At 42.2% G+C, this 26,951-nt stretch overlaps 1 protein-coding gene across 22 annotated transcripts in view; it reads left to right on the forward strand.

The window, feature by feature from the left end:
* The window catches only part of camk2d1 (calcium/calmodulin-dependent protein kinase (CaM kinase) II delta 1), a 48,955-nt gene extending 22,004 nt beyond the window's left edge, over positions 1-26,951 (forward strand). Inside the window, exons 3-21 of one of the 22 annotated variants that reach the window (XM_053858908.1) lie at positions 7,095-7,154; positions 8,237-8,291; positions 8,835-8,900; positions 10,220-10,292; positions 12,118-12,220; positions 13,234-13,317; positions 14,162-14,256; positions 14,691-14,813; positions 14,885-14,968; positions 15,048-15,090; positions 16,496-16,536; positions 17,442-17,474; positions 17,966-18,025; positions 19,625-19,669; positions 21,563-21,611; positions 23,985-24,005; positions 24,212-24,287; positions 24,360-24,454; positions 25,306-26,951. In XM_053858908.1, the coding sequence (XP_053714883.1) occupies positions 7,095-7,154; positions 8,237-8,291; positions 8,835-8,900; positions 10,220-10,292; positions 12,118-12,220; positions 13,234-13,317; positions 14,162-14,256; positions 14,691-14,813; positions 14,885-14,968; positions 15,048-15,090; positions 16,496-16,536; positions 17,442-17,474; positions 17,966-18,025; positions 19,625-19,669; positions 21,563-21,611; positions 23,985-24,005; positions 24,212-24,287; positions 24,360-24,454; positions 25,306-25,538 (1,439 nt within the window). In that variant the 3' untranslated portion in view covers positions 25,539-26,951. The remainder of the gene's footprint in view (positions 1-7,094; positions 7,155-8,236; positions 8,292-8,834; positions 8,901-10,219; positions 10,293-12,117; positions 12,221-13,233; positions 13,318-14,161; positions 14,257-14,690; positions 14,814-14,884; positions 14,969-15,047; positions 15,091-16,495; positions 16,537-17,441; positions 17,475-17,965; positions 18,026-19,624; positions 19,670-21,562; positions 21,612-23,984; positions 24,006-24,211; positions 24,288-24,359; positions 24,455-25,305) is intronic. The other 21 variants (XM_053858887.1, XM_053858886.1, XM_053858888.1 and 18 more) reach the window with 21 other exon arrangements.

Below are 26,951 nucleotides of genomic sequence, written 5' to 3' on the forward strand. Positions count from 1 at the left end.
CACTAAGTTAACTGGACACTCTAAAATTGCCCTTTGGTGTGTGTGTGTGTGTGTGTGCACCTTGTGATGGACTGGAGACCTGTCCAGGGTGTATTCCTGCCTCTCGCTCAGTGACCGCTGTATGTATATACATATGTAGATTTCTATATTGAAAAATGCATCTGGTAAGAGAAAGGGGACTGCGTTATGCAGTATTTGTTTCTATTCGATTCTGTCATTTGACTCTTCATATAATGAAGGCACTGCTTGGAGCTTATTTTACAGTCTGTTCTGTGCAAGCATCATCTCACTCATGACTCCTGCTGCCTTGCACTGTTTTGGTTCTCCAGGGAGTGTACGTGGAGGCAGAGCTGAAATCAGTGAAGCGCCACATCTCTGACAGTAAAAAAAAAGTGCATCTGCTCTTCTGCCTGTCAGTGAAGCTGCCTGGTTTACTCCAAGATGGCAAATTACCACTTCTGTTTCTGTGACACAAAAGTGAACGAGGAGGACCCTTTCTTTCTCAGTGTTATCTATCAGTGCATGCTAGCGTTGCCTACAAGGCCAGAGCTTGCTTATAAAAAAGACATGAATGTATTTGGATTTGGATCAATGTTGTCTTTGACCCACATGTGCTGTCCACTTCCAAATGGAAAATCAATCCATTGAGAATTAGGGCCCATGCAAATTTGAATCCACTGTGTAGTAATTCATCAGTTTTGCCTTCACCACGTACAGACCGACTTGACCTCAGTACCATCAGTCCTCCCACCAGACTCAGAAGACTAACGTTTCACACCAGCTGAGAGTTGGTCTTATGTAAGAGTTGGAGTGATCCTAAAAGTCTCTGAGAATTTAATTTCCTTTCATTTACTTTTGGATTTGGGGTTGAAGAGTTCACAAAGAGCCACAAAGAGAGTCATCATTGTGAATTTGACATAAACTCTCATGCAAGTATTATTTTTGGAATCAGGGTTGGAGCTTTGTTTTGCAGCATTGCGGGTCCATGAATTGTCATTGGTAGTTTACACGTGGCTCAATTTTCTGACATTCACAAAATGTGGGTCAGATTTTGCCATGTTGATATTACAAAACGTTGACAGTTTTGTACATCAGGGTGTTAACTGTTACAGGAATTCTGTTTCACAAAAGTGAATATACCCTCCCACATTTTTGTCAATATTTTCCTGGCACAGGCCTGTCTACTTTACATTGCATCAATGATCAAAGTGTCATATCGTCAGTGCCATTAAAATATGTAATAATACGATATTAAAATAAATGTGAGGGTTGAAACCCACTTTTGTGAGATTCTGTAAACCAGTCCTGTGTGTCCTACATTTTAGAGGCACGGACTGATTTAATATCGGAGTATATTTTCACTGTCAAAGTACTGTGAAAGAGCAACAGGAACATCATGATGTAGGCTGCAGCCCCTTGCCATGTGTAACCTGACACTAAAGTGAGTTTGGATTTTAGAAGAGATGAGACTGTTCATTCGATTACATCCCTCTGTACGTCCGTCCCAGGGATACTGCTAACTCATCTGACTTTGATCTGCTTATATTTGCCCAGCTGCTGTTGCGCAGCAAGAAACATATTTCAAGAAATGCTCAATGATGTCATCAGTAGTTGCAGTGACTTTCTGTTGATTTTATTTGATGATCTGTAGATCTGAGTTAGAAGCGCAGTAACACACAATCTAAGCTCATTAGTTGAGCGCTTCGCACACTTATGATCTTAACTTGTGTCACATGTTGTGTTTGTTATCAATAATCGACTGCTGTGAAGTCAATGAGGCACTTCCCTCAGCAACAACACACGGCGCTGCTGCTGAGTCTGTGCTGCTTCCAGTGCCAGCATTATGGTTCGACCACAAACAACGTGATGGGCTCCCCGCCGTGGGTACGGGTACCGGTCCGCAGATCTGGTGGTTGGAGACTCCTTCTATAAACAGAGGGTTTGAAAATATTGATGACCAAATAACACTTAATAGAAGTGTTTCCCTTGTGACAAAGGCCAAGAGAGAGAAACCGCTTTTTTGTCAATTCAATGTGACGTTAAGATGTTTCAGTCACCCAGTGAAGTCATGCCATTACCTCCGCCTTTCTAAAGTGTAAAATGAAACGAAGACTTGCTGCAAACTCTCGTTTACGCTTCCTTAATTTTTAACATGGTTTCACTATCCACTTGAGTGTCCAACTTCTGCTGCCTCGCAGCTGTGTTTGTCCTTTTCCTGTTAATTCTCTGTCAACTTTAAGAAATAGGAACAGCTAAAGCATCAACCCACTGTTGCATCACAATGTCCTTTCTTTAAACTTGTTTTAGTGGAAAGATTCCATCATGTGGAAAAATGCATGTTTTGCCAACCGTCATCTTTCCTACCACTGTTTGTCTCTGCTCTTAATCAATCTTTCATTGCTAAGCTCTTAAGTAATCAAAAATGCATCCCGGGAGCTTGCTGGGTTCCAGGACCACGAGATGAATGTGAGTGATGAACGTGTTGGTCAGCAGAATTGTGACGTGTTTGTGTCGCATGACTCTTTTGACTGCCAAGCATGCTGTGATAGCTGTGACAGGAGTCTCCCACCCTTCAGCATTGTCACGGGTCTGCCCTCTCAGGTCACGTCACCTTCTGCTCTACAGCTTGAATGCTAAGCCATGGATGTGAAAAGAGTATGATATGTAGCTTGTCTTACGGTGCTACCAGTCGATGATCTTGTAGGACTTGTCAGTGCTGTATTCTAATGTTTGCTTTTCGAGTCCATTCAATGAGTTTTAGTTCTCGATAACACATTTTCGCACAATGGCAAGATTTTCAGTCGAAAACAGACTGCTCTGACTTCTTATCTCTGAACTAAAAAAAAAGGAGTAGACAACTGTCTCAACCTTTTTATTGGCATGTTTCTGAATTATTTCCTGTCCCACTTCAACCTATGTTTGTATCTATATTTAGCCGAATTGTTGTTGCACTTTGGGTTGACATATGAACATTTTTGCAAACATTTTTGAGAGTTTGCCTGCTCATGGGCAGGACAGTATCTTGGCGCATTCCAGGACGACTTGGCTCCCATTGGCATGATGATAGATTTCCATTCTGTGGTTCTGCTTCTCCTTCTGGGAAGGACCAAAGCTGTACCAACCTCCTCATTTTGACTTTTGCTAGCCTTATTGGTGCTCTGGAAATTTTTAATGACGAACGTTGAATCAGACTAGTCTCCAAACAGAGCGCTGGGTGTTCAGAGAGTAGCACACAGAATGTGAGGTACAATGGAAGACAAAGAACACCTTTTTTCTCATCCTTTTTGTACATGTTTGCACACAAGTTTCACATTACCCACTGCTCCAAATCAATAACAGTGACCGGTCAAAAGGTAAAAGGAAAGACACTGAATGGTCAGAGGAAATTAAGTTATTGAGTTAACTAATGAATATAATGAAGAGCAAAAGTCCAACTTAAGATAAGATTGCCTTGAAAAGAACCCTTGAATACTCATTTACTGCATCATTTAATGCATTCTTGCTAAGTCTTGACCAGGTTAACTATCACCTTCACATGTTTCAAACAGTAATTTTCCACTTCATTGGTCATTCATGTCCAAAATTTTGTTGAATTATGGTATCAGAGGGACTTGTTTAAACCGGCGAGAGGTCTCATTGTTTTCCATTACCAGATGGAGGGTGCATGGTTTATTTTGCCCACAGGTGTCATTGATGTATGTGTGCTCTTAATTACCTGTGCATGTGAATCAATTTATTTCCTTCACAAATGAATTGATCTCATCCTCCACTCACTCTTCACTACCATCCTCTTACCATACATTTGCATATGTGTAACTCACTGAACATGCCTGCATATTCCTGAACTGCTGTTCTCTAATCTGTCGCTGCCAGCTGGATAGCTCACCATCTTTCCCTCCCTTATCACTTACCCTGGTCTCCCTCCTCTGTCACCTCAGGCTCGGCCCAAACACACACTTAACGTTGAAGCTGTCCGTCGTGGCATAATCAGTCTCGTGCTGTAGAAGTTATTTTTAGATCCACAAACATTGCATCAGCTGCAGCGTTCAGCGGATTGTGTCTAAATGTGTTTGCTCCCCTGACGCATATTTGTGTGCGTCCCCTCTAGGCTTCACAAGCCTGTCCAGCGTTGAATCTACGGAATTGCCACGTTTCAACCATTTTGGGAAAAAAAGCTGTTTAACTCATCATTTTAGTGTCTTCACCTGTTCATTTTGTGTTTGTCGGTTGAACGCTCCAGATGTGTGATGACTGAAGCCAGTTCTCTCGGCTGGTGGTCTTCAAATTGTGGCCTTCATCAAGCCCTTTAATGGCCGAAACTTTGCCGCAATTTGTCCCACATCTGAACATAAGTATGAGTATCTGAAAACCAGGGCCAAACCAGGCTACAGGGTTTGGCCCAGAATGACGTGGAGTTGCATAATAAGATCTAAATTTATACCAGGGCAGACTAGCACGCTGGGGATGTACATGCCTTCTCAGGGATTAGGAACAAATTATGTACAATTTTGAAATCCTTCCTTGTTACCTCATGTTGGGCTTGTCCATTGTACTTGTTGACTCATTGACTGTAGTATTTGTCAAGACATCGAATCGTGGTCCCTTCGCGGCTGTCTGTGTTGATGACTTGATGTGTACAATTTTTTAACAGCTGTCATTACAAACAGCTGCCAGATTGCAGAGGTTTTGACAAAGTCAACGCCAAAGTTTATCTCCCACGTGTAACAGAAGTAAGCAACATCACAAGCGGGGATTTTTTTTTCACACGTTTTGTGGAAGGTGTTAAAGGGCATTTTGTGCTTGTCATTTGCAGTGTTTCATTTAAAACTCAAATTCTGCCATTGTTTGCTCTTCATTGTTACTTGTTGGTGTTTGTTTTTATTTCTCAAATTGATACACCTGTTTTAATATTAAATACACCATGTCACTGTTATTTACACATTGATTTCAAGACACACTATAACCAGAAGTGGGGCACAGACGGTGAATAAACTACAGCTACTTTTCGTCCGAAAGAACTTGAATCTTAGCTTTGAGTTTTCACTTCAACTCAACTCAAATATACATGCTGCTGTGAGGTTCTCACCTGTGTGTGAAGACAAACAGATCGTCTCACACTGATCATTTCCACTTGAGCCGTTTGAAAGCACTTCTTATTCATAAACTGTTGCGGGTTTTGCAGCATTTTATGTCAATATCAATCAGATACTCATTGTCCTAGCACATAGGTTTCTCTGTTCATTACAGTGCGTCTACAGTGCTGATGCAAATGCACCCACAAGCATGAGAGCGACCGCTAATTGCATTTTGAATGATCTAATTATCCCTCATCAAATTACACCCACACCTGAAGTCCCCAGTGCACCTGCAGCGCCACCAGCAATAACGCTTGATTATGATCCCAGACGATGACTGACAGCTTGAGAATCTCAGCGGACTGTTAAGATGGACGCCATCTTGATGGACAGGAGTGTGATTGATATGTAGATTTTATTTTCATATCTTGAGTTCACGACTCTTTTTGTCCGTAAATTTGAGTTTACATGGGAAAAGTGCAAACCTGTGGTGTTTTCTGCAGCAGCCGCACCTTTTCTCTCCCTTCATTCCTCAAACGCCATTAGTCACCCGCGACGTGAGAAGGGACAAGTGAGAATTGTTTTTCCAACTCGCCAAGATGCTTGATAGAACATGTTGTGTTTGTGCTCCTGGATGCATTTGTGATTTTCTGCTCAGGAACACTAATGTCTGTGTGGGAGAATGTTCCCAACCTAATGGTGATTGATGCAGAACCAGATGAGCGGTGTGAGAAATCTTATAAAACCGTCAAGTTTGTTAAAATAGCCCTGTCATGTCTTCGTCAGTCGGAAAAAAAATGTGGAAATGATTCAACACTACATTTCTATTCTATTTTGTATCATCGGTCTGTGGTTTGGTTGGAGCGGGAATTAGTTGAACCAGGTTCAAGGCAAGGAGACAAAGGGGAAGCACTTTCTAGTCAGAAATATTTAACTGTAGACAGGAACAAAAAAAAAGCTCTTGCGTTTCAATTTCACTTTCGACAACTTGTTCTTGAGACACATTTCTCATGAATGTCTTGCTGTAACTTGTTTGGAGCACAGTAGGTCATGACTCTTCAAATGAAGGCCCCCTCTTTTCAACACTTATTTAATCCCCAGACTTACAAATGTCTCTGGCAAATTGTAACATCCAGGAATATTCTTAACTATCCATCTCCCACCAGCTGTGATCATTTCACATTGACACTACTACTAAAATCCCTCTAATCTTAATCTGACCAGGAGGATGTGCTTTTGCTGGGCCTGTAATCCCGGTCACCAGGTGAACTGGCTTGGCGGCGTGTCTCATTGCTCATCTGTGACATAACAGGATTTACACCACCAGTGCAGTTCTCTCACCATCTGTAGGACAAGAGCAAACACAGACAGCTGGGATGTCCTGACTCACTCTCTGGAGTTTCTCCCAGTCGCACTCACTGCATCAGAACCACGTGTGTTGACTTTGAGATTTATGTCAAGAGTCACAACTGCTTGTGTGGAGATGGGTGGATGTTTTGGGGTTGAGTTGCAGCAGTCTGAATGCTGCTTTTGGGATCTTGTCGTTTTTCATTTTTTGACTGGTGTCTCCGGGTATGGGCAAGTTGTACCTGTGTATGGGAGTTCGATGGCTGTATTTGGACATGACCATTCAAGAATTTGGCATATTTACGCCCTGGGTTCAGTTGGACCGTGGTATTAGGGTTAATTTAGATTTGGTGTGACTCCTTTTGAGTTTATTAGTTGCACTGGGGTTTTCACTTTATTTCTCAGGCCTTTACAGGTGGATTGCTATCTAACTATTCGGTTGTTGACAATGATGGATGAATGAAAAGGTCAGAATAAAGCATGAACTTGTGAAAGTGATAGGATCGGTTTGCCATAAAGTGTGGTATAAACCTGGAAAATCTCTCAGGAAAGTGGTGTTACATGCGCCTGAATCAACTGGAGATAAGAATCAAAGTTCCTTGGACTTTTTTTTCTGGGTCTGGTCCAGTTTTCAGACAGGGTTGATTCATTGATTGATTTTTCTCTCCTCAGATCACCAGAAACTGGAGCGGGAGGCTCGGATCTGCCGGCTGCTAAAACACCCCAACATTGGTAATGTACATTTGTCCGCTCCTCCTGTCTGAGTTCTCTCTCGACACGCAAGCACACACATACCACCGACAGTAATCACCACCTTCGTATCTCTTCTGCAGGTGTTAATGAGAGTCAGATGATGGTGGGAGTGACCTGTGTTCGGTTGTTAGTGTGCTCCCTTTTGGGTGACCAAAATAGCCCTTAAAAATTGAGAAGTTGAAGAGATACGATCTTCTAGACTCTGGACGTACATGTTCGTCTAGTGTAATGAGGAAGTTGATCTTATCACGACGACTGATACGCAACTCATTGGTTCTTCTTTTTTGCTCTTTATTCACTCTTAATTCTACTGAAAAGCACCACCCTGTTTTGTCTGCGTCTGAGCAGTTTTCTGCAGTCCCTGTAATCCCTGCAGAATGAGCGTGTGATGATCTTGAATCGCAGCACCGCGTCCAGAGTTGGCCATTTATAATATAATCAGCCGTTTGGTTGGACACTTATCTCTTCTGTTTTCACTACACTGGAGTACTGATGCTTGTATGCTGACTCACAACTGACATGAATATAAACTGAGCTTGTAAATGGTACCTTTTCCTTGTCTGTGGAGGTGTCTTTGTTTGATGTAGTCTGTGTGTCTCTTTTCGTGTGCTCAGCACATTAAGTTCTTAGGCAGCACTCGAAATTTACTTCTTGCCTCCGCGTCATGCAGGTGTCCAAGGATTTAAGTTTATATTGTCCCGATGTACACAACAGTGTCCTGAATTTCAATTCTTGTCAGGATGCATGAGATTTGTCACCAGCTGAAGATGCATGTGTCCCAGTAGGATGACTTTATGGCTCCTGAGACATTGTTAATTTCAAACCCTTGAAATCCAGTGAGGGGCAGCATGAGTCCTTTCTTTGTGAAGTCTGTTCTGTTGGTGCTGGAGTGGTTTCCTATAGAAACACAGGAAAACAAGCCAGGGTTAATTAAAGAGTCTCACTTGTCTGTATGTGTGAGTGGTGGTCGATATGCGACCTGTCCAGGTTTCACTGGATGATCAGGCCTGTGAAGTCATGTTTGTTCTTAATGATCACGACGTCCATGTGTGTCTTCACAGTGAGACTGCACGACAGCATATCGGAGGAAGGATTCCACTACCTGGTCTTTGATTTGTAAGTGCATCAGCCTGACACCGTAGGTCACATGGTCAATCGACAAGCAAGCCAATTTTCTTTGGTAGGAAAATGGCTGTGATCACTGCAGTCTCAACTGAAGTTAGGCGAAAGAGGGCCTAGTTAGAGGAACATTTCAAGGTCTGGAAGTGAATCCCACAGCTTTCACTTATTATGGAAATAAAATAATTCAGCTCTTCCCATTGTTTTCATTATATCACTCAGATAATCATTTTAGCTAGAAGGTCAACTATCACTGCTGCAAACACTGAGTGATCATTTTACGATGATAACTGTTTCACAAGTTGCTGTTTCTATTTGTTTGAATTGTGTTAAATATGATGCTTAACTTTACTGCGTCTAGTTTTTGTATTTTTCACTTGTTAGTTGTACCTTGAAGTAGAACTTGAGATGCACAAACATGATGACACATCACTCTGTAGTTAGTTGCAGTGAATGGAAATGTCATTCTCATATAATATAGACAATGACATAGCTATAATTCCTGAGTTAAAAAATGAATACTTTTCTTTCGTATTTCAGAGTGACTGGCGGTGAATTGTTCGAGGACATTGTTGCCAGAGAGTACTACAGTGAAGCTGATGCCAGGTGACACTCAACAGTGGTGTTATTGTTATCGTTTCTCTTTTGTGTTTTTATGCTTCATCAAGCATAACAAAGTGTGTGCATGCATGGTTGTTTGGCAAAATTTAACAAATGGTAAGTTGTTGGAGAAAATCTACCCTGATTCAGTCCTTGTGCAACAATAGCATTATGACCGCTGTATGATTAGGTGACTAGTCACTTTATCACAGCAGGAGTGTATAAGCCGCTAAGAACATATTTGGTCCTCAAGTGAAATCATCAGAAGCAGAGAATTGACAGCTTTAGACTTTGACTCTGCCCTTATTGTGGCTGCTCATCGACTGAGTCACATTGGCTATTGGCAGTTCCTATTTATAGTCATCAAAGAAAGGGAAGGCTGTAAACCTGTGTAGGTGTCTTTGGCATCCATCATTGACTCATGGAGAAAATTATGCCTAGGACATTTGATTGGATCCATTGTGATTCTTCTTCAGTGATCCAGGATCTGGCGGAAAGATGCCATAGCATTTATTTTGCTGGTTGTGGGACTGAGATTAAAGCACCCATGTGATGCCAAACTCACTGTTCTAGTGTTTATCTTGGGACTTTTTTTGTCGGACAGTGTGTTTTCTCAGTTAAATATGGATTTATGAAACCCAACTTTGCTGTCTATCTGTTGCCACCTACTCTGTCTTGAAAAGCCTATCGACAGGACGTGGTAGTGCAGAGCAAATAAACCTCACCATATTCGATCACATTACACAGTTTGTTCTGAATGGATCAAAATTGGATATGGACCGTTCCAACATCAAGACCTGTCTCTGACAGTGCTGAAGCAGACTTTATTATTATTTTGTATGCATTCTGCATTACCCATCTTTGACATGATGTCATAGTTTTTGAACCCAATCGATGCCATACTGGATGAGTCTTGTCTTCTGCTCATACAGTTTTTCCTCCAGATACAGATTTAGCTGTGAGTCAATACAAACAAACATTAATCAGTCTCCTCAAAAATAACAATGAATGTATATCATAATTTTCTTTATTTATTCTGGAGTTTTGGGACCAGTGAGTCTGAATACAAACTATTATTTTTGTTACTTTAGTTTTTGTTTTCATTTATTTATTTCCCTTCTTCCGTATTTATCATTCTCAGACGCAACGCTCAGATGGCTACTGGGTACTGAGACGTTACGTGAGGCTGTCTTGTAAGATGTGCATGTAAACAGTGCCCTCTGTTGGGATTTAGATGAACAACACTTAAGCAAAGTTTTTTTTGTTTTGCCATTTGTGTTTTGACTGCCATTTTACTGATGCATTTATGGTTTGTTTCCTTGCAGCCATTGTATACAGCAGATACTGGAGGCTGTTCTCCACTGCCACCAGATGGGTGTGGTCCATCGTGACCTCAAGGTATGTTGAGATGGGACTTGAGATAATTTCCTGCTGCTCTGACCTTCTTCGCCGGGGAGGGTGGTTTTCCTTCTCCATTCCTCATATTCTCTCGTGCTCACCCACCTCTGCTGTCTGCTGTGAAGCAGCATCGGTCTGGCTGCAGACCCCAGAGGAGCCTCAGAAAAGTGTTAATGGAGCTGAAAATAAAGAGCAGTGATACTCCAGTTAGACACAACTGTGGGCTCTGTCTGTGTTGTGTAAACATTTTCTTGAGGTCTGGAATCATTATTTATACTGAAAGAAAAACATTTTTCAGACCCCGATTTTTCTATTCATCGATACCTAAATGTTCATTGTACTGTTAATGGCCACAATAATTTCTGTTTCTGGTGAGGGGTCATGAAAAAGGCCTGTTAAATATAAAATGACAATTTGCTTCATTTTATGACGTCCAGGGAAAAAGCAATAGCAGACATCACCAAGATGTCTGTAGAATTCTCTGCGCCTAAATGCTTTCTGAAGGAACATTCCAAAGCTGCTTCATTGATCACTGAAATTCTTCTGATACAGATATTTGAAGAACATTTGTAAAGTATGTCACGAGATCAAGCGGATGGATCTACTTCATCCTAATGTCTTAATGGAGAAATCGAACATGATTTGGTCGTCTGCTCCAGTCTGCTGACGTATCCACGCCATGCTCTTGACCTTACTGCTACCTATCTATTGATGAGCTAGTTCCTAGCTGCACACTGCAAAATGATAGTTAAATAACTGTTTTGTTAAGAGGGAAGAGGATGAGGGCCAAACACTCAAATGAATGGAACTCAAAACATGACTTACTTTCACTGATCTACATTAGAGTGTTATGGACACTAAACTACTCTACACATTCCACCGCTGTGCTTTATCCATAAGCTTAAAAAAAGAGCCAAAATGGAGTCAAGACTTCAAGTTCATGAATAGTTATAAATCATGCTGACTTTTTTTGTTTCCACGCCACTTCTGTTCTACTTTGAATTTACTAGTCAAATGAAGGTTGGCGGGTGGTTGGTTCACATCCCGTGTACGTTTTGCATCTGCAGCCAACCGTTTAGGCTGCTGGCTGCTCTTTCATTGGCTGTTGCCAGGCAGTAACTACGGCTGGCTGCAGAAACACAAAGCCAAACAAATACAACCATAACAAACAAAAAAGCTCAAGCGCAAGAGCATCATGGGACTATTTCTTATGTAATGCATGTGGGATCATGTCATCCCATAACATGTTGGATTGCTGCAAGGTAAACACAGCAGTGGTGTATATATATATATATATATATATATATATATATATATATATATATATATATATATATATATATAGTGGGTAATAACAGCATAACACATATATATATAAAGACATCATTTGCACACATTGCATCACTGCACATTATTTTGTGTATTTGCGATGAAAGAAATCAATGTTGTTGGTGCTGCATTTTATCACACATTACTTACTGTGTAGGATCTGGTTTGATTCATAAGCGAAAATGTCAGCATCATGACTGGTTCCCTCAGTTGCTTTCCTGAAGTTCCTCCCCCACCTACCAGCAAGTATGAGTCACCAAAACCCCCAGCCATCACGGTGAAAGCCCTACAGTTTATAATTGAGATGATCCCTGCTGTGGGATGACCAAAAACCTGGCTGGGATTCAGATGAATCAGATGTGACTCTGTTGCGTCGCTGATGTCCACTGTGATCTGGACAACTGCTGTGTTTGACCTCTGCCCCACACAGAAATGTGACGTTAGTTGTGCATGTTTTCCCCTCATGATTGATGAAGTTACTTTTCTTTTGATGTAGCCAGAGAATTTGCTCCTGGCCAGCAAATTGAAGGGGGCAGCGGTGAAACTTGCTGATTTCGGTTTGGCTATTGAAGTCCAGGGAGACCAACAAGCCTGGTTTGGTAAGATTTTTTTAACACATTTCCTGACTATTTATTAGCGTAGTATCAGCTATATGTCCTGCAGAATTAGCTCTACTGTCAAATGTGACCTGAATATATGCACCCATTCTACATTCTAATACATTTACGAATACATACAGAATTTATTTAAAATGTCGATCACATTATGCATGTGGCAAAGATATCTATTGATATTTAGAGGTCCTTTATTTGACCCACTGTGGGGAAATTCAAATTCTGTTCCCCAAACATTACATAAAATGTTGAAATTGTCTTGTCAAGTCTTAAGACTTTTTGTTTGAGGAGGAAAGAGGACCCTGAACTCCCAGTCAGTCTCAAGTCTGTGTAGTAGCTTGGGTGAAATATGGTTCACTTTCAAAAGGTATAAGCTTCGCCAATGAATAATCCTGAATAATGTTCACATTCACTGAACAACACAAGGTGTTCCGCAGCTTCCGGCTCATTTACAGAGTTCCATTTGTGTGAATCTCAGACCTAGATCTTCTATTCCCTGCTGAATATTGGAAATAATTGGTTTGCGACTGGAGCTGTGCCCTCCACCTGGAAGCTATTCATTCTCTCCTGACTAAAAACTCCGACTCAGATGACTAACACTGGTATGGCGTAGGCACTGCTCAGGGCCAGTAATGTTTCCTGTGCTTTCTTTTGAGGCCGGAATTGTTACATTGGCCTGTTGGCACTGCTGCACTTCCTGGCAATGAAGGATGATTTGAAGCCATTGAGTGTGGCTGTTTAAAGGACAGTATCAAACAGCAAATTTGACGGCTCTGTCTCCATATAAAATTAAATATCCAAGTCATTTCCGAGATTTGGTTGTCAGAATTTTTTTTAATTTGATTATTGGTTTAGAGTGTCTGTCGCCACTTTTGCTTTTCCTTTTCAGTTACTTAATAATTATTCCAGCTTCTAAATTAAAGGCCGCAGGATGTTTCTGTCTGCACAATACAGCTACCTTTGAGTGATCATAAATGTGTTTATTTCTGTATGAGCAGGTTTTGCTGGGACACCTGGGTACTTGTCTCCTGAAGTGCTGAGAAAAGACCCGTATGGAAAGCCAGTGGACATGTGGGCCTGTGGTAAGAGACTTTGCATTGCAGTTCATCAGTCGGTGAAGTCAGAATAGTATGGACAATTATTGTTTTGGCTGGTGCTGGTTATGAAAACTGTGTCAAAACGACACAGACAAACTTTTCTAGGCACCCCCTGCCTCGCACATCTTGCAATTTGGAAGGCTCTGGCCCCCTGTGACACTGGTGTACCAGGCAAAAAGGAAGAAAAATCATTGCATGGATTGACAGCAGCGGAGCTACTTAATATGCGAGAGGGACGCGCGATTAAGAGAAACAATGGGACACACGGTTGCTATCATTGGATTCTCTTATCCTTCTGTTATCCCACTGTGTGCTCATGTCTCCAAAATGCACTGCATGTAAGCATTTAGTGACAGTAAATCATGACTGTGATTTTTTTTTTTTTTTTTTTTTTTTTTTTTGACTGATTTTATGTCCCAGGCCTCATGAGTAACAAGAACTCACCCCCAAGCAGCCCGATGCATCACCTTTTGCCTCTATCGGTCTTTCTTAGATGAGATGAAGTTTCATGCCAGGAAACCTTTTCTTTCTTAGGTTTGCTTTATTTTATGTTGTATTTCATTGTGAATTACCTAGCAGTATGCTGGAATATGGGAGTGCGTGTGCAGACGCCTTCCTCAGTAGCTTTCTCTCACACAGTTACCCAGAAGGCCAACACAAACACATCTGTGCTGTTTACTTTGTCTGATTGCAGTGCAGTATAATAATTGCTACAGCATTTTATTATCATTTGAAGTCTGAGATTAAACACAAATACAATGTGCTTCAGTGATGTAGTACTGTAGTGATGTGGTACTTCATGAATAAACAAAGCTCTCTGTTTGTGCAGGTGTGATCTTGTACATCCTGCTGGTGGGCTATCCTCCCTTCTGGGACGAGGACCAGCACCGACTCTACCAGCAGATCAAAGCTGGAGCTTATGATGTGAGATTTGATTTTATTACTTGTCATCAGCACTTTTTTTTACCATGTTTTCCCTCCAATGCAAAGTAAATGTTTCTTCTCACATCATCAACTCCAGTTTTAAATTCTAGGTTATATGAACAACTGATCACATCAACTGTCGCATGCTCCGTCCTACTGTTCCTCTTTTCGCTAAGCAAGTTCAGTAGGGTCATGTTTGAGTGTGGGGTTCTCACTGATCTCGTCCTTTTTTATGCCTCATAGTTCCCTGGTGCTGGGAAAAAAAGGCAACTTTCTGCTTAGCAAACAGCTGATCTAATAGTGGCCAGTTTAGTTTTGAAGTGTGTTTTAGATAACACGTGTTTTATCTGGTTTTCCTTCTCTTCACTGTCTGGTCATGTCTTAACCGGCAGTATGTATCAATTTTTTTCAAAAATACAATTTCTGTTGCTCAGTTTCCATCCCCAGAGTGGGACACGGTGACGCCTGAGGCCAAAGACTTGATCAACAAGATGTTGACCATCAATCCAGCGAAAAGAGTGACTGCCACCGACGCTCTGAAACATCCATGGATTTGCGTATGTTTCTGTCACTGATGTGGTTGGACCTTGCGCCTGACTTATGTGACAACATATTTTTTTGTCCACAGCAACGTTCCACTGTGGCTTCAATGATGCACAGACAGGAAACTGTTGAGTGTCTGAAGAAGTTTAACGCGAGACGGAAACTGAAGGTGAGAATTGATGACTTTTTCGAAGATGAAATAATGTCATAAATCAATGTGTTTTGGTATTTTTTTTCCTTCTTGGCAGGGTGCCATCTTGACCACCATGCTCGCCACGCGCAACTTCTCAGGTTGGTTTGATGTTTACAAAAAGGGGAGTACATGGAAGAAATAGAACCATACCATACAAGGAAGCTGAGGAAGCGCTACAGATGATGGTCTTTCTTTCTGGAGTGTCAACTCTTTCTACGTTTATTGGATTTCAAAATACAAAAATACATGTGTCAAAAGTTGTAGTGAGCATTAACACCAAACAAGTGGGGTCTTAATAAGTTTTCAAAGACAGCTGCAGAGCTCACATCAGTCATCATGGTGACCTCTGTCCGCTGCTGGATGGTGCCAAAAATAACACCTTTGAGAGTCTTAAGAGTGCAACAAAGGGCATTTTAGAACCCCACAGTGCAGAAGTGCTAAGTGCTTCTGGCCTTTAAAACTTGCAGTCCATATTGAGTTCTTTTGACTCACAGCAACCAGGCGGTTTCTTCTTTATGACTGTGTTTCGAAAAGGTTTCGAAATAGGCTCCAATGATTGATTGACTGATTATAACTAACAAATCTCACTTCTGTATTTATCTTCTTTAGTGGCTCATCCTGAGATTTCTATTCACCGCGACTGAATATAAGATAGTAGGAAGTGTTTTGAAGTGTATATTGTAAATGTGATCACACAACATAAGTGGTTACTTGAGTGCACTTGTGTCTCTTTCTCTTCTGTGGTGTGGGGACTGATGGAAAAGGTAAGCCCACTGCTGTAGTGGAATATCTGAGTCACTCAGGCATGTCCTGTCCACTGACGTCCAGCTTTCAGTGATTTCTTCACCTATTTGCAGATGTTGTGGGGAAAACAAAAAGTCTCAAGGAGAACGTCCTCAAACTTAGTCCTCAATGGGACCCAAGCCACTAAACTCACTGAAACATATTATGGCATTTTTCTCATTCAATTTGCGTTCATAAAAAAAAAAATACTCAAACTATGCAAACTCAGTATGAGTGGCAGTTAAGATGGCTACAGTCTTTTTTGGTCCACATTCGCACAGCCAAAACTGATCTGTCACCGTTTAAGTTTGGCCTCCTTTTCCTCCAACATATTTGCAAACACGCTGCAAAGCTTGTATTGCTCACCTCACATTCTCATGTTAACCAACCTCTTACTTTCACTTAAAGATGCATGAAGCCCATTCTGCTCCCCTCTCCACACGCACAACTGTCTCCTCTGTATTCAAAAGAAACTAATCCAGACAAATCTCTGATATCGTCCTGAAGCCTCATCAGAAAAACCTAATTGCATTTTCTCCGCTAATGCTCCTCCAAGATTTACTTCATCTACCTGATTTGCATTTCCCTCTGTTCCCACTGTTAATGAATTCCTCTTTTAAATAGCTACTAATCAGCCAAATTTAAATTTGTGTGCCTGCCTGCGCTCTCTCTGTATATTTTTGTAATTTCATTCAATTTTGTTGTTTTCTTCTTCTGCAGCAGCCAAGAGTCTTCTGAACAAAAAGCCTGACGGTGTCAAAGTAAGTTCACTACCAGTCGCTGCTCTTTGTTCTCAGGAGATGTTCAGGGCTTTTGTATTGCTGTAAAAGCAAGTTTTTTTGTGAATGCCAAGTGGATTTATTATTTCCAGTATGGTATATAAAGACCTAGAGTTGTCAAGGAAGCTTGGTGTTCTCAACTGTGCAGTGACTCCAGTTCTTGTGTTAGCACTTGTCTGACAAGCTTCTTCCTAACTTGCCGTACTGCATGTTTGTCCTTGTCACTGTTGGCCTGAAGACCTGCAGCACAAAGACCATGTCAAGACAGAGACCAAAGTATATAAGAGACCGAGTCCACCATTATCTTGAAGGCCAGAGATGGAATCAAAACCAAGACCAATGAGGAGAGCGTTGACCAAGACGGAGACCAAACTGAATACAGAACAAACTTATTGCTGAATGAATGCATTGAAGTTCTTGTTTTATTTATAAAAAATACTTTAGTTTCTTTTGCAGTAAGAAATATTTGTGTGTCTAAATGACTGTGGGATGCTTCTGTGTTCAGTTTGGTCTCGCTCTTTGTCTCATCTCCCTCATTGGTCTTGGTCTCAGGCCCCTGGTTTCACTAATGTTTTTGTTTCAGCAACTCTGTGATCGAGTTAGTCAATCTAAACAAATGATCAAAATCCATGACCATTGCTTTCCTAACTTAAACTTGGTGCCACGCAAGCAGTGCGGCTGCTGTAATTATGGAAAGTGATGTCAGAGAGTGTAACCAAGCGCCGCTGTCCTGAATGTCTCATAACTGGATTGAGGATTAGGTGAGATTCTGTAAATGTCCTACTTTCACATCAGTAAACTCAATTAGTTTTTGTTTGTTTCACTGGCTGCTCTGGCTCTGTCTCTCCTGCTCAGTATCCCTCCTCTTCTCTCTTGTGTTGTGACAGAAAAGGAGGGCAGATGGTTCTGAACATTTAAGGGTGAGCTAGCTGCCAACTGTTAGCACCTCCTGCTAAATAGAATAGCGAGTAGTGCAGGAATTTTGTGAAAAGTTACCTGACAGGGGGAGACACTGCATGACTGACTTGGGGAAATAATGTCTTTGTTCCTTCTTGACAGTGCAAGTCAAACAGTGTTTCCTGATTCTTAGAAACCATGATAGAGATCCCTTTGCTGAGCTACCAAAAATTAGAAGTTTTACGTAGCTAACTCGGATAGTTGACCAGCTGGACAGCACCTGTGTGTTGCAGTACTTCCATTAGTCCACTCTGCATTGTGGATAGATGAATAGATGTGATGACACCTCCTTGGTTCACCTTCTCCTGCTGACTGGTTTTTGCTTTTTCTGACTTGCTGATGCCCCTTTGGACCCTTGGCTCTTGAGCACCTCTGTTTTTCTCTTCTCTGGACACTAAGCTGTCACTCCTGTCCTGTTTGGTCCGCTGTTTGTCCATTCACTCTGTCCTTCCAGATCAACAACAAGGCCAATGTGGTCACCAGCCCCAAAGAGCCTGTGACCACTCCTGCTCTGGTACACGACCCGTCTGTCCGCACACTGTCGTGTCTGCATGGCCCTCACCGTGTAGTCTGCCCCTCAAGTTTTTGTTGAGCGCATGATGTCGTCTCACTGTTGTCCGCCTACATTTGTGTATTGCTTTACCACCATGCTGCTAAGGTTTCCTTTGTTGTTGATTCCTGCAATGGTGCCCATGGACCATTGCATGGTGACAATTTCGGACCATAAAATGTGTGCTGTATCAACTTATTCCTAAACTTGAACTGATGTCAGCAGACCCTTGTTCTACCGTCTCAGGATCATAATCTGCACACCAGTTTGTGCGGCTCATCTGAAAGGATATTAGCCATCGTTTGAAACCAGGAGTCTGGAGTAGGCGATGCTGTTGTAGTACTCACACCTGCTCTCAAGATCACATCCTTAAGTTCTTGTCCTGTCTTGGAGTTGACTGCATTTATGTCGGTAGCAGTTTCGTCTTCGACTTTTTGTCTAGGTGCTGTGAATCCTTTGAAATAACAAAGGTATAAATTCCAGAGTTAAAACTTTATCTTTTAGGTTGTTGGTTATGAAAAATCTCCAATTGCCCCCTGAGTGTATAAATGAACCTCATTTACATCATAGTGGTTATGTTAAAGATTAGACTTTATTCTTCTCACAACTAGCTAGCTCTGCATGTGACATTAACATGATCAATAACTAGATTTATTTCCCAGACGTGGGTGTTCTTGAGCATTTGATCACATTATAAATGAAAATATTTTGGCTCTTCATTTTGCCTCTTCACTATTTTTTTTAATGACTCATGAGTGTCTATTGCAGACGTATTGGTCCAAGCAACAATATGAAATAAATGTATTTAACAATAGAATGAATACCCATCTGGATCTGGGTTCTGCATCCAGTTAGGTCCAGCTGCCTCAAAGTCTTGCTACTATATGCTCTGGTCTTGAACTGACTGCTTAGATGGTGTCTTCTGCAGCACCGGTAACTGTATCGAAAAAATCACTGTAATGTACAATATAAGCTTGTTTTTTAGTGGCAACTTGGTTTGTATTAGGCAAGGTTTGAATTTGCTCTATCTAAGCTATCTAAGGTTCTCAATCCACAGGGAAAAAATATTTTAAACCAAGTGGTGCATAAAGTTGCAAAGTTGCATTGTGTTGAAACTCTCCACTAAACTATAAGTGCTGCAGGTAGTTTCCATACTGACTTGCTCCTGTAACAACAGTGAGTGAGAGCTCATTTGGAAATACATGTGACAACAAAGTAATCGTGCAAGTTCCCCATAAAAAGATCATTTTGTTTCTCAACGGACTGAAGCAGATATCCTTGAGTTTACGCTTCTAAGGCATCTAAAAGGTTTTGATGAACTGTCAGAGTGTGGTTCTCCATGTTTAACTGATCTTCAGTGTTCTTTTCTTTGGATTTCAGTCAGTCTTGAGTGATCTGTGATTTCTGTCTCACCCCATCTGCCTTGACCAGTTTTGCATCTTTGTGATTGAACCTCCATCTTGTCGTCCGTTGTTTCTTGGTTGACCGCCGTTATTCTCCGTGACCATCCCCTGCTTTCTAACACTCACGCTCACTTTGCACTGACTTTTCTTCCTGAATCAGGAGCCTCAAACCACAGTTATCCACAACCCAGCTGATGGAAACAAGGTATCAGCCAAACTGACCAAGTGTGAAGCGTTGGTTTGATGCTGTGTGCCTTGTGGACCTGTGCTTCTGCCTGTATTCTCTGACTTGTGACTGGAGAGTTTGCGTCGTTCTGCATGGGGTTTTACGTGCACAGTACCAGTCCGCCATGCAAGGTCATGATTTAATCACTTCACTCTAGATGCCGTCTGAACTATACTATACTACTTTTTCCAGCTTGACCAGAAACTGATCTTTCATTAAGCTCAATCTTCAGTGTTCCTTATCTTAAACTCTTTCTCTGACAATGGTAAACTGCAGTGGGAGCTCAAGTTTCTGCTGAGATTCCAGTTTTGTTAGACTTGTCTGGAACTCAGCTCCCCTGAACCCTAGCACTGACTCTCAGGAATTCTGAGGACAGAGAATGTCTACCTGTGATGTGATCTGAAACACGGAGGGTGTGGATACGATGGGCGGGTACAGAAGCACGAGTTTCACCACTGACTACACAACACAGGCAGTTAGAGACTATTTGGAATACAGATTGTGCAACTGTGAGAATCATGCGTCAGTAACTAATGTGTAGTAGAGCAAGGTTCAGTCTCCCAAATTGATGTTCCTACACATTAATGATATCTGTGACTGAGTATACAAGTTAACAAATATAATGCTTTTAGTCAAGAATAGGAATGACAGATATTATTCTGCAACATGAACATGTCAAACAGCACATCACTGTGGAAATCTGGGAGTCATTCAGAGGGCTTCAGATGGCAACCTCACATAGTTTGTATGATAAAAATATCACCACAGTGACCCATGTTGATCAAAAGAATGTATTTATTGAGTGGTAAAATGGCACCTGACTGTTGACCGCCACACATGATCTCTTAAGTGGGAGAGTGTGTGCTGAAACAAGCTCTGACACCCTCACGACAAAGGTCAGGGAAATCACACAAACACACTGTAAGAAAATCAAGTTTGACATTGTTGGTCATGTTCAGAACCAGATTTGGGACAGTACTTGAAAATCTGTTTTTGACTGAGGAGGAAGATCACAGAAGAAAAGGGGACTTTTATCTTCAGTATGAGAATGAGTGAGAATGAAGTGTATCGGTGAAAGGATGCTGTAAAAAGATGTGTCTACCATCATATTTTAGTGAAGTGAATTGATTCCAAAGAATACTCAGGATTTATACTGGTAGAGTGGTTGTTGAGTATTGTCTATATTAAATGTAGTTATTTTCTAGACTCTACTTAAGTTGTTCACGTGAGTTAGAACGTATGTGGAGTGGACCACCCAAAGCTTGATGCTTTGCCTGCTCCTTTGTGGTCGATGTGGTATGTGTGCAATGATAAGTATTTCTCGATGTATTCAGGGAGTGTGAAATAAGTCGAGGTCAAACATGGTCTCCCAAACATGAATTGGGTGATTAATAGTGGCTGGTACTGGACTCCATGTTTGTTTGCATGGCTGTGCTTTCTCAGACCTGTCAGTGTTCCTGAGCCTTGTCTTAAGCTCGCGTGGCCTTTTAGAAGCATGTGTTGTCACCCATCTTCATTCTGCACTGCTATGGTGAAGAAAGGAGCGCGATGTATTAACTTCTGTGGTTCCTCCAAGGTTTGCTGGTTCATCGCCTGAGCTGGGAGTTCTTGAAGTTCCATCATGATGAGGCTTGTGTGTCGTTTTGTTTGTGGTGCTGCGTCAATGTCTCTGTGGTTCCACTCTGATGAAACGGCATGATAACTGTCTATTAAAGGGGTCTGGAAGTGGCCTGGCATCAACATCTTTCATGAAGGACAGCAGCGTGCTCATCTTTCGTTTCTGTCAACAGCTTCTGCTCTTCGCCACGTGATCTCTCAGGACCTGCTGATTCAGTTAACCGCACCTCACTATTGTCTGTTGTCGTTTGTCAGGAGTCTAGCGAGAGTGCCAACACCACCATCGAAGATGAGGATGTCAGAGGTGAGGACGGTCTCTGCTCCATTTTATTTTCATGTTATTTTAAAGCTCTGCAGTGTGTCCTCATGGGGCATGTCTCTTCTGATCATAAGTAGGATAGTAGTATTTTCATTGCAGTTCATGTAGTATGGCACGCATGTTCCATGCTGAGGTGTGCGTGCATGTATATGATCACATGATCACATAAAGCAATAGCTACACTCTAATGGCCTCAGTTGGTTGTGCCCGTTGGGTTATCTTTTTCTCTGCTCCAGTAAACCCATTTGGCTGCTCCACTTTCAAAAGAAGCTCTTACCCAAGATGCACTTGTGTACAGAATTTATGATCAACAAAAATCCATTGTGTTGTAAATATTACATTTCAAAGGCTTCTTCGCTCAGTCCCTCTCTCTTATGGGTCTCCACAAAATGAGTTTCATACTCCTGTTTTCAGTGTCGCACAGGGTCCGACTGTCCACCAGAGGGAGCGTACCACACTTTCATATACCGAGCATAAGATATATATTCCAACAAAGATAGTATTAGTGGTGGCACTGGCACAATGCTCAATCTGAAATCTCACTGCTGGAGATTTTGAATGATCAGGAACATCATTGCAGTACAATACATTTTGGACTGTAAACAGGCTGCGCCTTCATGTTCTCATCCATCCATTTTGTCCAAAATTTCCTCCATTAATTCATTGTCCTTTTCTCCATCTCGTTCATGCTGTCACTGCTGCACGTCACCTCCTGCATCCCCATGCTTGAGTCAATCCATCTTTGCCTCAAACTCTTTCATGTATCCATCCATCAGCTCCTCCAACACCCAAAGTCTACCATCTTAAGCATCTAGATTTGAACAGCTCCAGTTTCCCGCCTCCATCTTCCTCCTTGTCCTCCTCCTCTTCCACCTCTTCAGCCTTCAACTGGTTCTCTCCCACTGAGTGTCCCAGTGCTGAGGAGTGCTGCCAGTATGTGTTGGGCCTAATAGTTATGGCATACCTGCTCCTTTTCCTGGCCTCCTCTCTTTTAGTCTTCTTATCGAACCCCTCTGACTCGAGTCACTGTGTCCAACGACACCCCCACACACAGGCCAATATGGGGGAACCCCTGTCTGTTCAGGGACCCAGCGACTTGGAGTGTAAGTCAATAGACTGAATGCTAGTTTTTGAACTCTCTGTGAACATTCACAATTCTTTACTGAACAGTCCCTCAACCAAGTGTTAAAAATGATGTAAATACCAGTTGAGGCACACAAGTTTCAACCGCTTAGCTTATGATGATACGATTCCTGCACCCTTGACATGCGTGTCATCTGTCCACATGTGCTCTGCCAGGTGAACTGTCTCCTTGCAGCAGGAAAAAATCTGGTGCTCTGCAACCCATTGAAAGGGATAATATAAGAGAGCCACTCACCAGAGAATGTAGGCTTCCTTAGAGGCAAACATGCTTTCAGTACAGTTTCTTCTTCAGTGTCATGTTTTCTATAATCCTCAAAATAAACAACTTCCGTCCTCATAGCACCACAGGAGGTCCTTTCTTCCGTTGGCAATAAAAAACGAACAAGTCATCCCTGAAAAAAATGACAATGAAGGATTCTTTGGCACGTTTTTTTGTTCATTCTGTTCTTGAATCTGCATTTTCATGCACATTGTTTCTAAGCTCTTTTGTATAGCTTTTTGCACTTTATCATATTATTTTTTAAAATAATTTATTTATTGTGATGTGTTGTGTACAGAGCATGTTACGAACACAATTTCCCCTAGGGTTAAACAAGTTTTCTGATTCTGATTCTGATAGCATATGACCCAAAGTGCAACTGCAATAGTTTAAGCTGTCATGAGAAGATGTGGTCATTTACAATTGAATTCTGTTTCACTGTGTTTTTCACTTCTTGTTTGCTCCTGTCTGTGAGTTCGACACCTCTGGTTAAAGGTTTATTGACTCCCTCAGACAAAGCTCTCAAAGTTTAGCTCGGTCAAGAGGCTGTATTTGTATTGGACACTCGAATCAGTTTGATCTTTGGTGCAACAATACAAACACCCACTCACCACTGGTAGCTGTTTAAAGAATAAAGTCCAGTTGCAGAAGTTCACCTTTGGAAGTACGTTTATTTGGATGTACCAGCCCCTTTTTGCTAAATGTTCTGAGAAAGCTCTACTTCGGTGATCTGATCCAAAGGGGTTGTAGCAGCTAGTTTCGATCATGATTTGCCTCTCAGTGCTCGGCCTTGTCTGGGTGTCCCTGCACGGCATAGCTGACCTTGTTAGTGTGCAGTTAGCAGGGAACAACAGCCTGTCTGACCCCGATGGAGGTAAAACAACACGTATTTGGTCTTGTTGGGTGTATTTACAGCAAAGACAAGAGCACTTATCTTTGCATCCGTTGTCTCCTAGCTTACCTCCTTAGCATGAAAGGTAACCTTGATGTCGACCAAATTCACCACAGTTTCTCATTTCTTGCGTGGAAGTGTATTTTCAACTCTCTGTCCCTGAACACTTTGGTGTCGTGGTGTTTGGAAGTTGTGCTCCACGTTGGCCCACCTTCATCTGTGCTGCTGTTCAGTATGACATGGGTGTGTTTTAGTGGCTCCCTCCTCATGTCTGTGTGTCTCTGTCTTCAGCTCGTAAGCAGGAGATCATCAAGGTCACCGAGCAGCTGATCGAGGCCATCAACAATGGCGACTTCGAAGCCTACACGTGAGTCGCCTCCTGCTCTCTCTTCCTGAGCCCACCGAGGATCTGACCGTGAAGTGGCTCCTTGTCTTCCAGGAAAATCTGTGATCCAGGTCTCACTTCCTTTGAGCCGGAAGCCTTGGGCAACTTGGTGGAGGGAACGGACTTCCACCGTTTCTACTTTGACAATGGTAGGGCCTCGTCACCTGCACATTTCATCTTCCCTTTGTAAAAACTGTGCAAACATTTTATCATTTTTATGGTGTAATTTTTATGGGTTTAATCTCAAAAGTGAAAAACGTTCTTAGGATGTCAAGTAGGAAGGAGGAGTATTTCCCTGATATTAAGAACCAATAGTCGCGCTACTCTCTCAACTCTCTTAAAACTATGAAACTTAAAACTAACAATAAACGGTGCCTTGAAATGAACTTTGAACAGTTCCCATGATGCTCTGCAGCCCAGTCACCATCAGACCAATGAAATTACTGGGGTTTTATTTACATTAAAGCACTTTCCTAGCCACTTTTCCTATATGCATCTCCACCCCGATCGGGGCTCCAGGAAGTGGCATGAACGCTGCTCTTAACTGTGATAGGTTGACTGTGCTGTGTGCCGCCAAACTGTAGCCACTTTTTCTGAACCTGCTGCTAAGCTAACTAGCATACCAAACTTTTATTTTGTTGCATGTATCCTGCTGTGTATTTATCGAATTATTTATTTGTTCCTGTCTGTGGTCTTTATGTTGTCTGTGATTTGTATGTCATGTGTCCAGGTCTGAGAGAACAGATCCATGCTATATGTCTTGTGCAGTAGCATATTTGACAATAAAGTTACCTACCTACCTACCTACCTAGAACAATAAAGCAAACCTAACTGACAGCAGATATGATGAGAGCTGAAATGAGTTGCATATATCAGCTTTCACTGACTGACTCTTAAGTCCTTGAGGGCTCAGCTGTTGATTTTTGTCTGGTTCAGCACGCTGATCTTATAGAGCTTCATTGGAGCTGAACCTGTCTGTGATCTTTGCCCGCCTCCCTAGCTTTGTCCAAAGTCAGACGGCCGATCCACACCATCCTGCTGAACCCTCACGTGCACCTGATTGGGGAAGAGGCTGCCTGCATCGCCTACATCCGGCTGACCCAGTACGTGGACAGCAGTGGCCTGCCTCGCACCATGCAGTCTGAGGAGACCCGCATCTGGCACCGCCGCGACAGCAAGTGGCAGAACATCCACTTCCACCGCTCCGGCTCGCCCACCGTCCCCACCAAGTGAGGTGACTTGTCCGCCTCGTCCTTGTCAACACGGCCATCCATTCATCATATCAGCATGTGACCTGCTCTCTTGTACGGTTTTATGTTCTAGTTAACACAACTAAGCCCCGCCCTCCAAGTCTTCATCCAGCCAAGCCCCTCCCATGACCCCAAAGGCCCCGCCCTCTCAGTGTGTGGTTTACATATTTTTGCTGTCAAGCTGAAAAGGAAAAAGACTTCTGCTGGTCTCCTATTGACTTAGTGTGTTCACCGCTCCGAGGGTTTTACTGTCACTTTGTTCTACATGCAAAATGCCGCACATTGTCAATCCGTTTTTACCGACTGAACTACATGAAGCCTTCAAGTCGTGTAGTCTCATTTTAATATTGCACAGCTGTTGTGATGTTTTTACACAACCTTATCTCGCTCTCAAGCGCCAGGGGAAACTCAGACACGCTCGCTTTTGTTCTAGTGACGTTTTGAGGTTCTCAGCAGTTCATGTTACCTGCTTTCTTCGATGGTTTTAGCATCAATACACCTCAGCTCTGTAAGTTTGCTAATATTCACTGTGGGGACTGGGCGGTGATGTTTACCTGGGGGCGTTTCAGCTTTGTGTTTGAAAAGGAAACATTTTCTATAAGATGTATTTGGACCAATGTCATAGTCACATATCAGAGCAAAAGAAATATTACCTTAGACTTTTATCTCAGACATTCCATGATCATATTTTCATACTCTGAGCTCTGTGGTTAATTCTAATATTGTGATAAGAGCACCGTCACTCATCTGTTTTCTTCACCCCTTTTAATCCCCCTCCTTATATTGTTATTGCTTTTATTGCTTGCCACAGTGGTGTATAAGTGAGGCGTCATCTTTGTGCGCTCACCATGGTAATTATCACTCACCGATTAACGTTTCTGTGCCAGTGCTTCAGTTTTAAATAGACTCACAAGGGGATCTTTAATTCATTTGGAGGTAACAGATGAAAGATATGTGTTGTGGAAGAAAAGAAACGTGTGAGGAATCTCTGTCATCATGTAAACGCTAAAAAGTAGTCGTGTCAAAACAATGTTGGATTTGGAAAAGTACCTGCTTTTGAGCCATAATAATCTTCAAGTCCCAAGTCTGCTCTCAGACATGTTTACTTCTGCGAGGAGAGAAATCTGACCACATGAAAGCTACATGTTTCCTCAGCTGGTGTTTCAGCCTCTCCAGATACGTGCGGCCAGTCGACTGGCAGTGTTGGACGGAGCCCGCCATACAGTCAAATGAACTGGGGTGTACTGTTTTCAGTGCTCACTCGGTTGCTGGGGAAACGTCTAGTTTTCTGAATTCAAGCTCCTGCTGCCAGCCTGAGCTCCAGTTTAAGTTACAGCAGATGATGATGTTAATGGTGATGTGTGGAAAAATATCAAATAAAATGTGATTAATGCCA

The sequence above is a fragment of the Synchiropus splendidus genome, chromosome 3 (genome assembly GCF_027744825.2).
Source record: "Synchiropus splendidus isolate RoL2022-P1 chromosome 3, RoL_Sspl_1.0, whole genome shotgun sequence".
In the NCBI taxonomy this organism is placed as follows: domain Eukaryota; kingdom Metazoa; phylum Chordata; class Actinopteri; order Syngnathiformes; family Callionymidae; genus Synchiropus; species Synchiropus splendidus.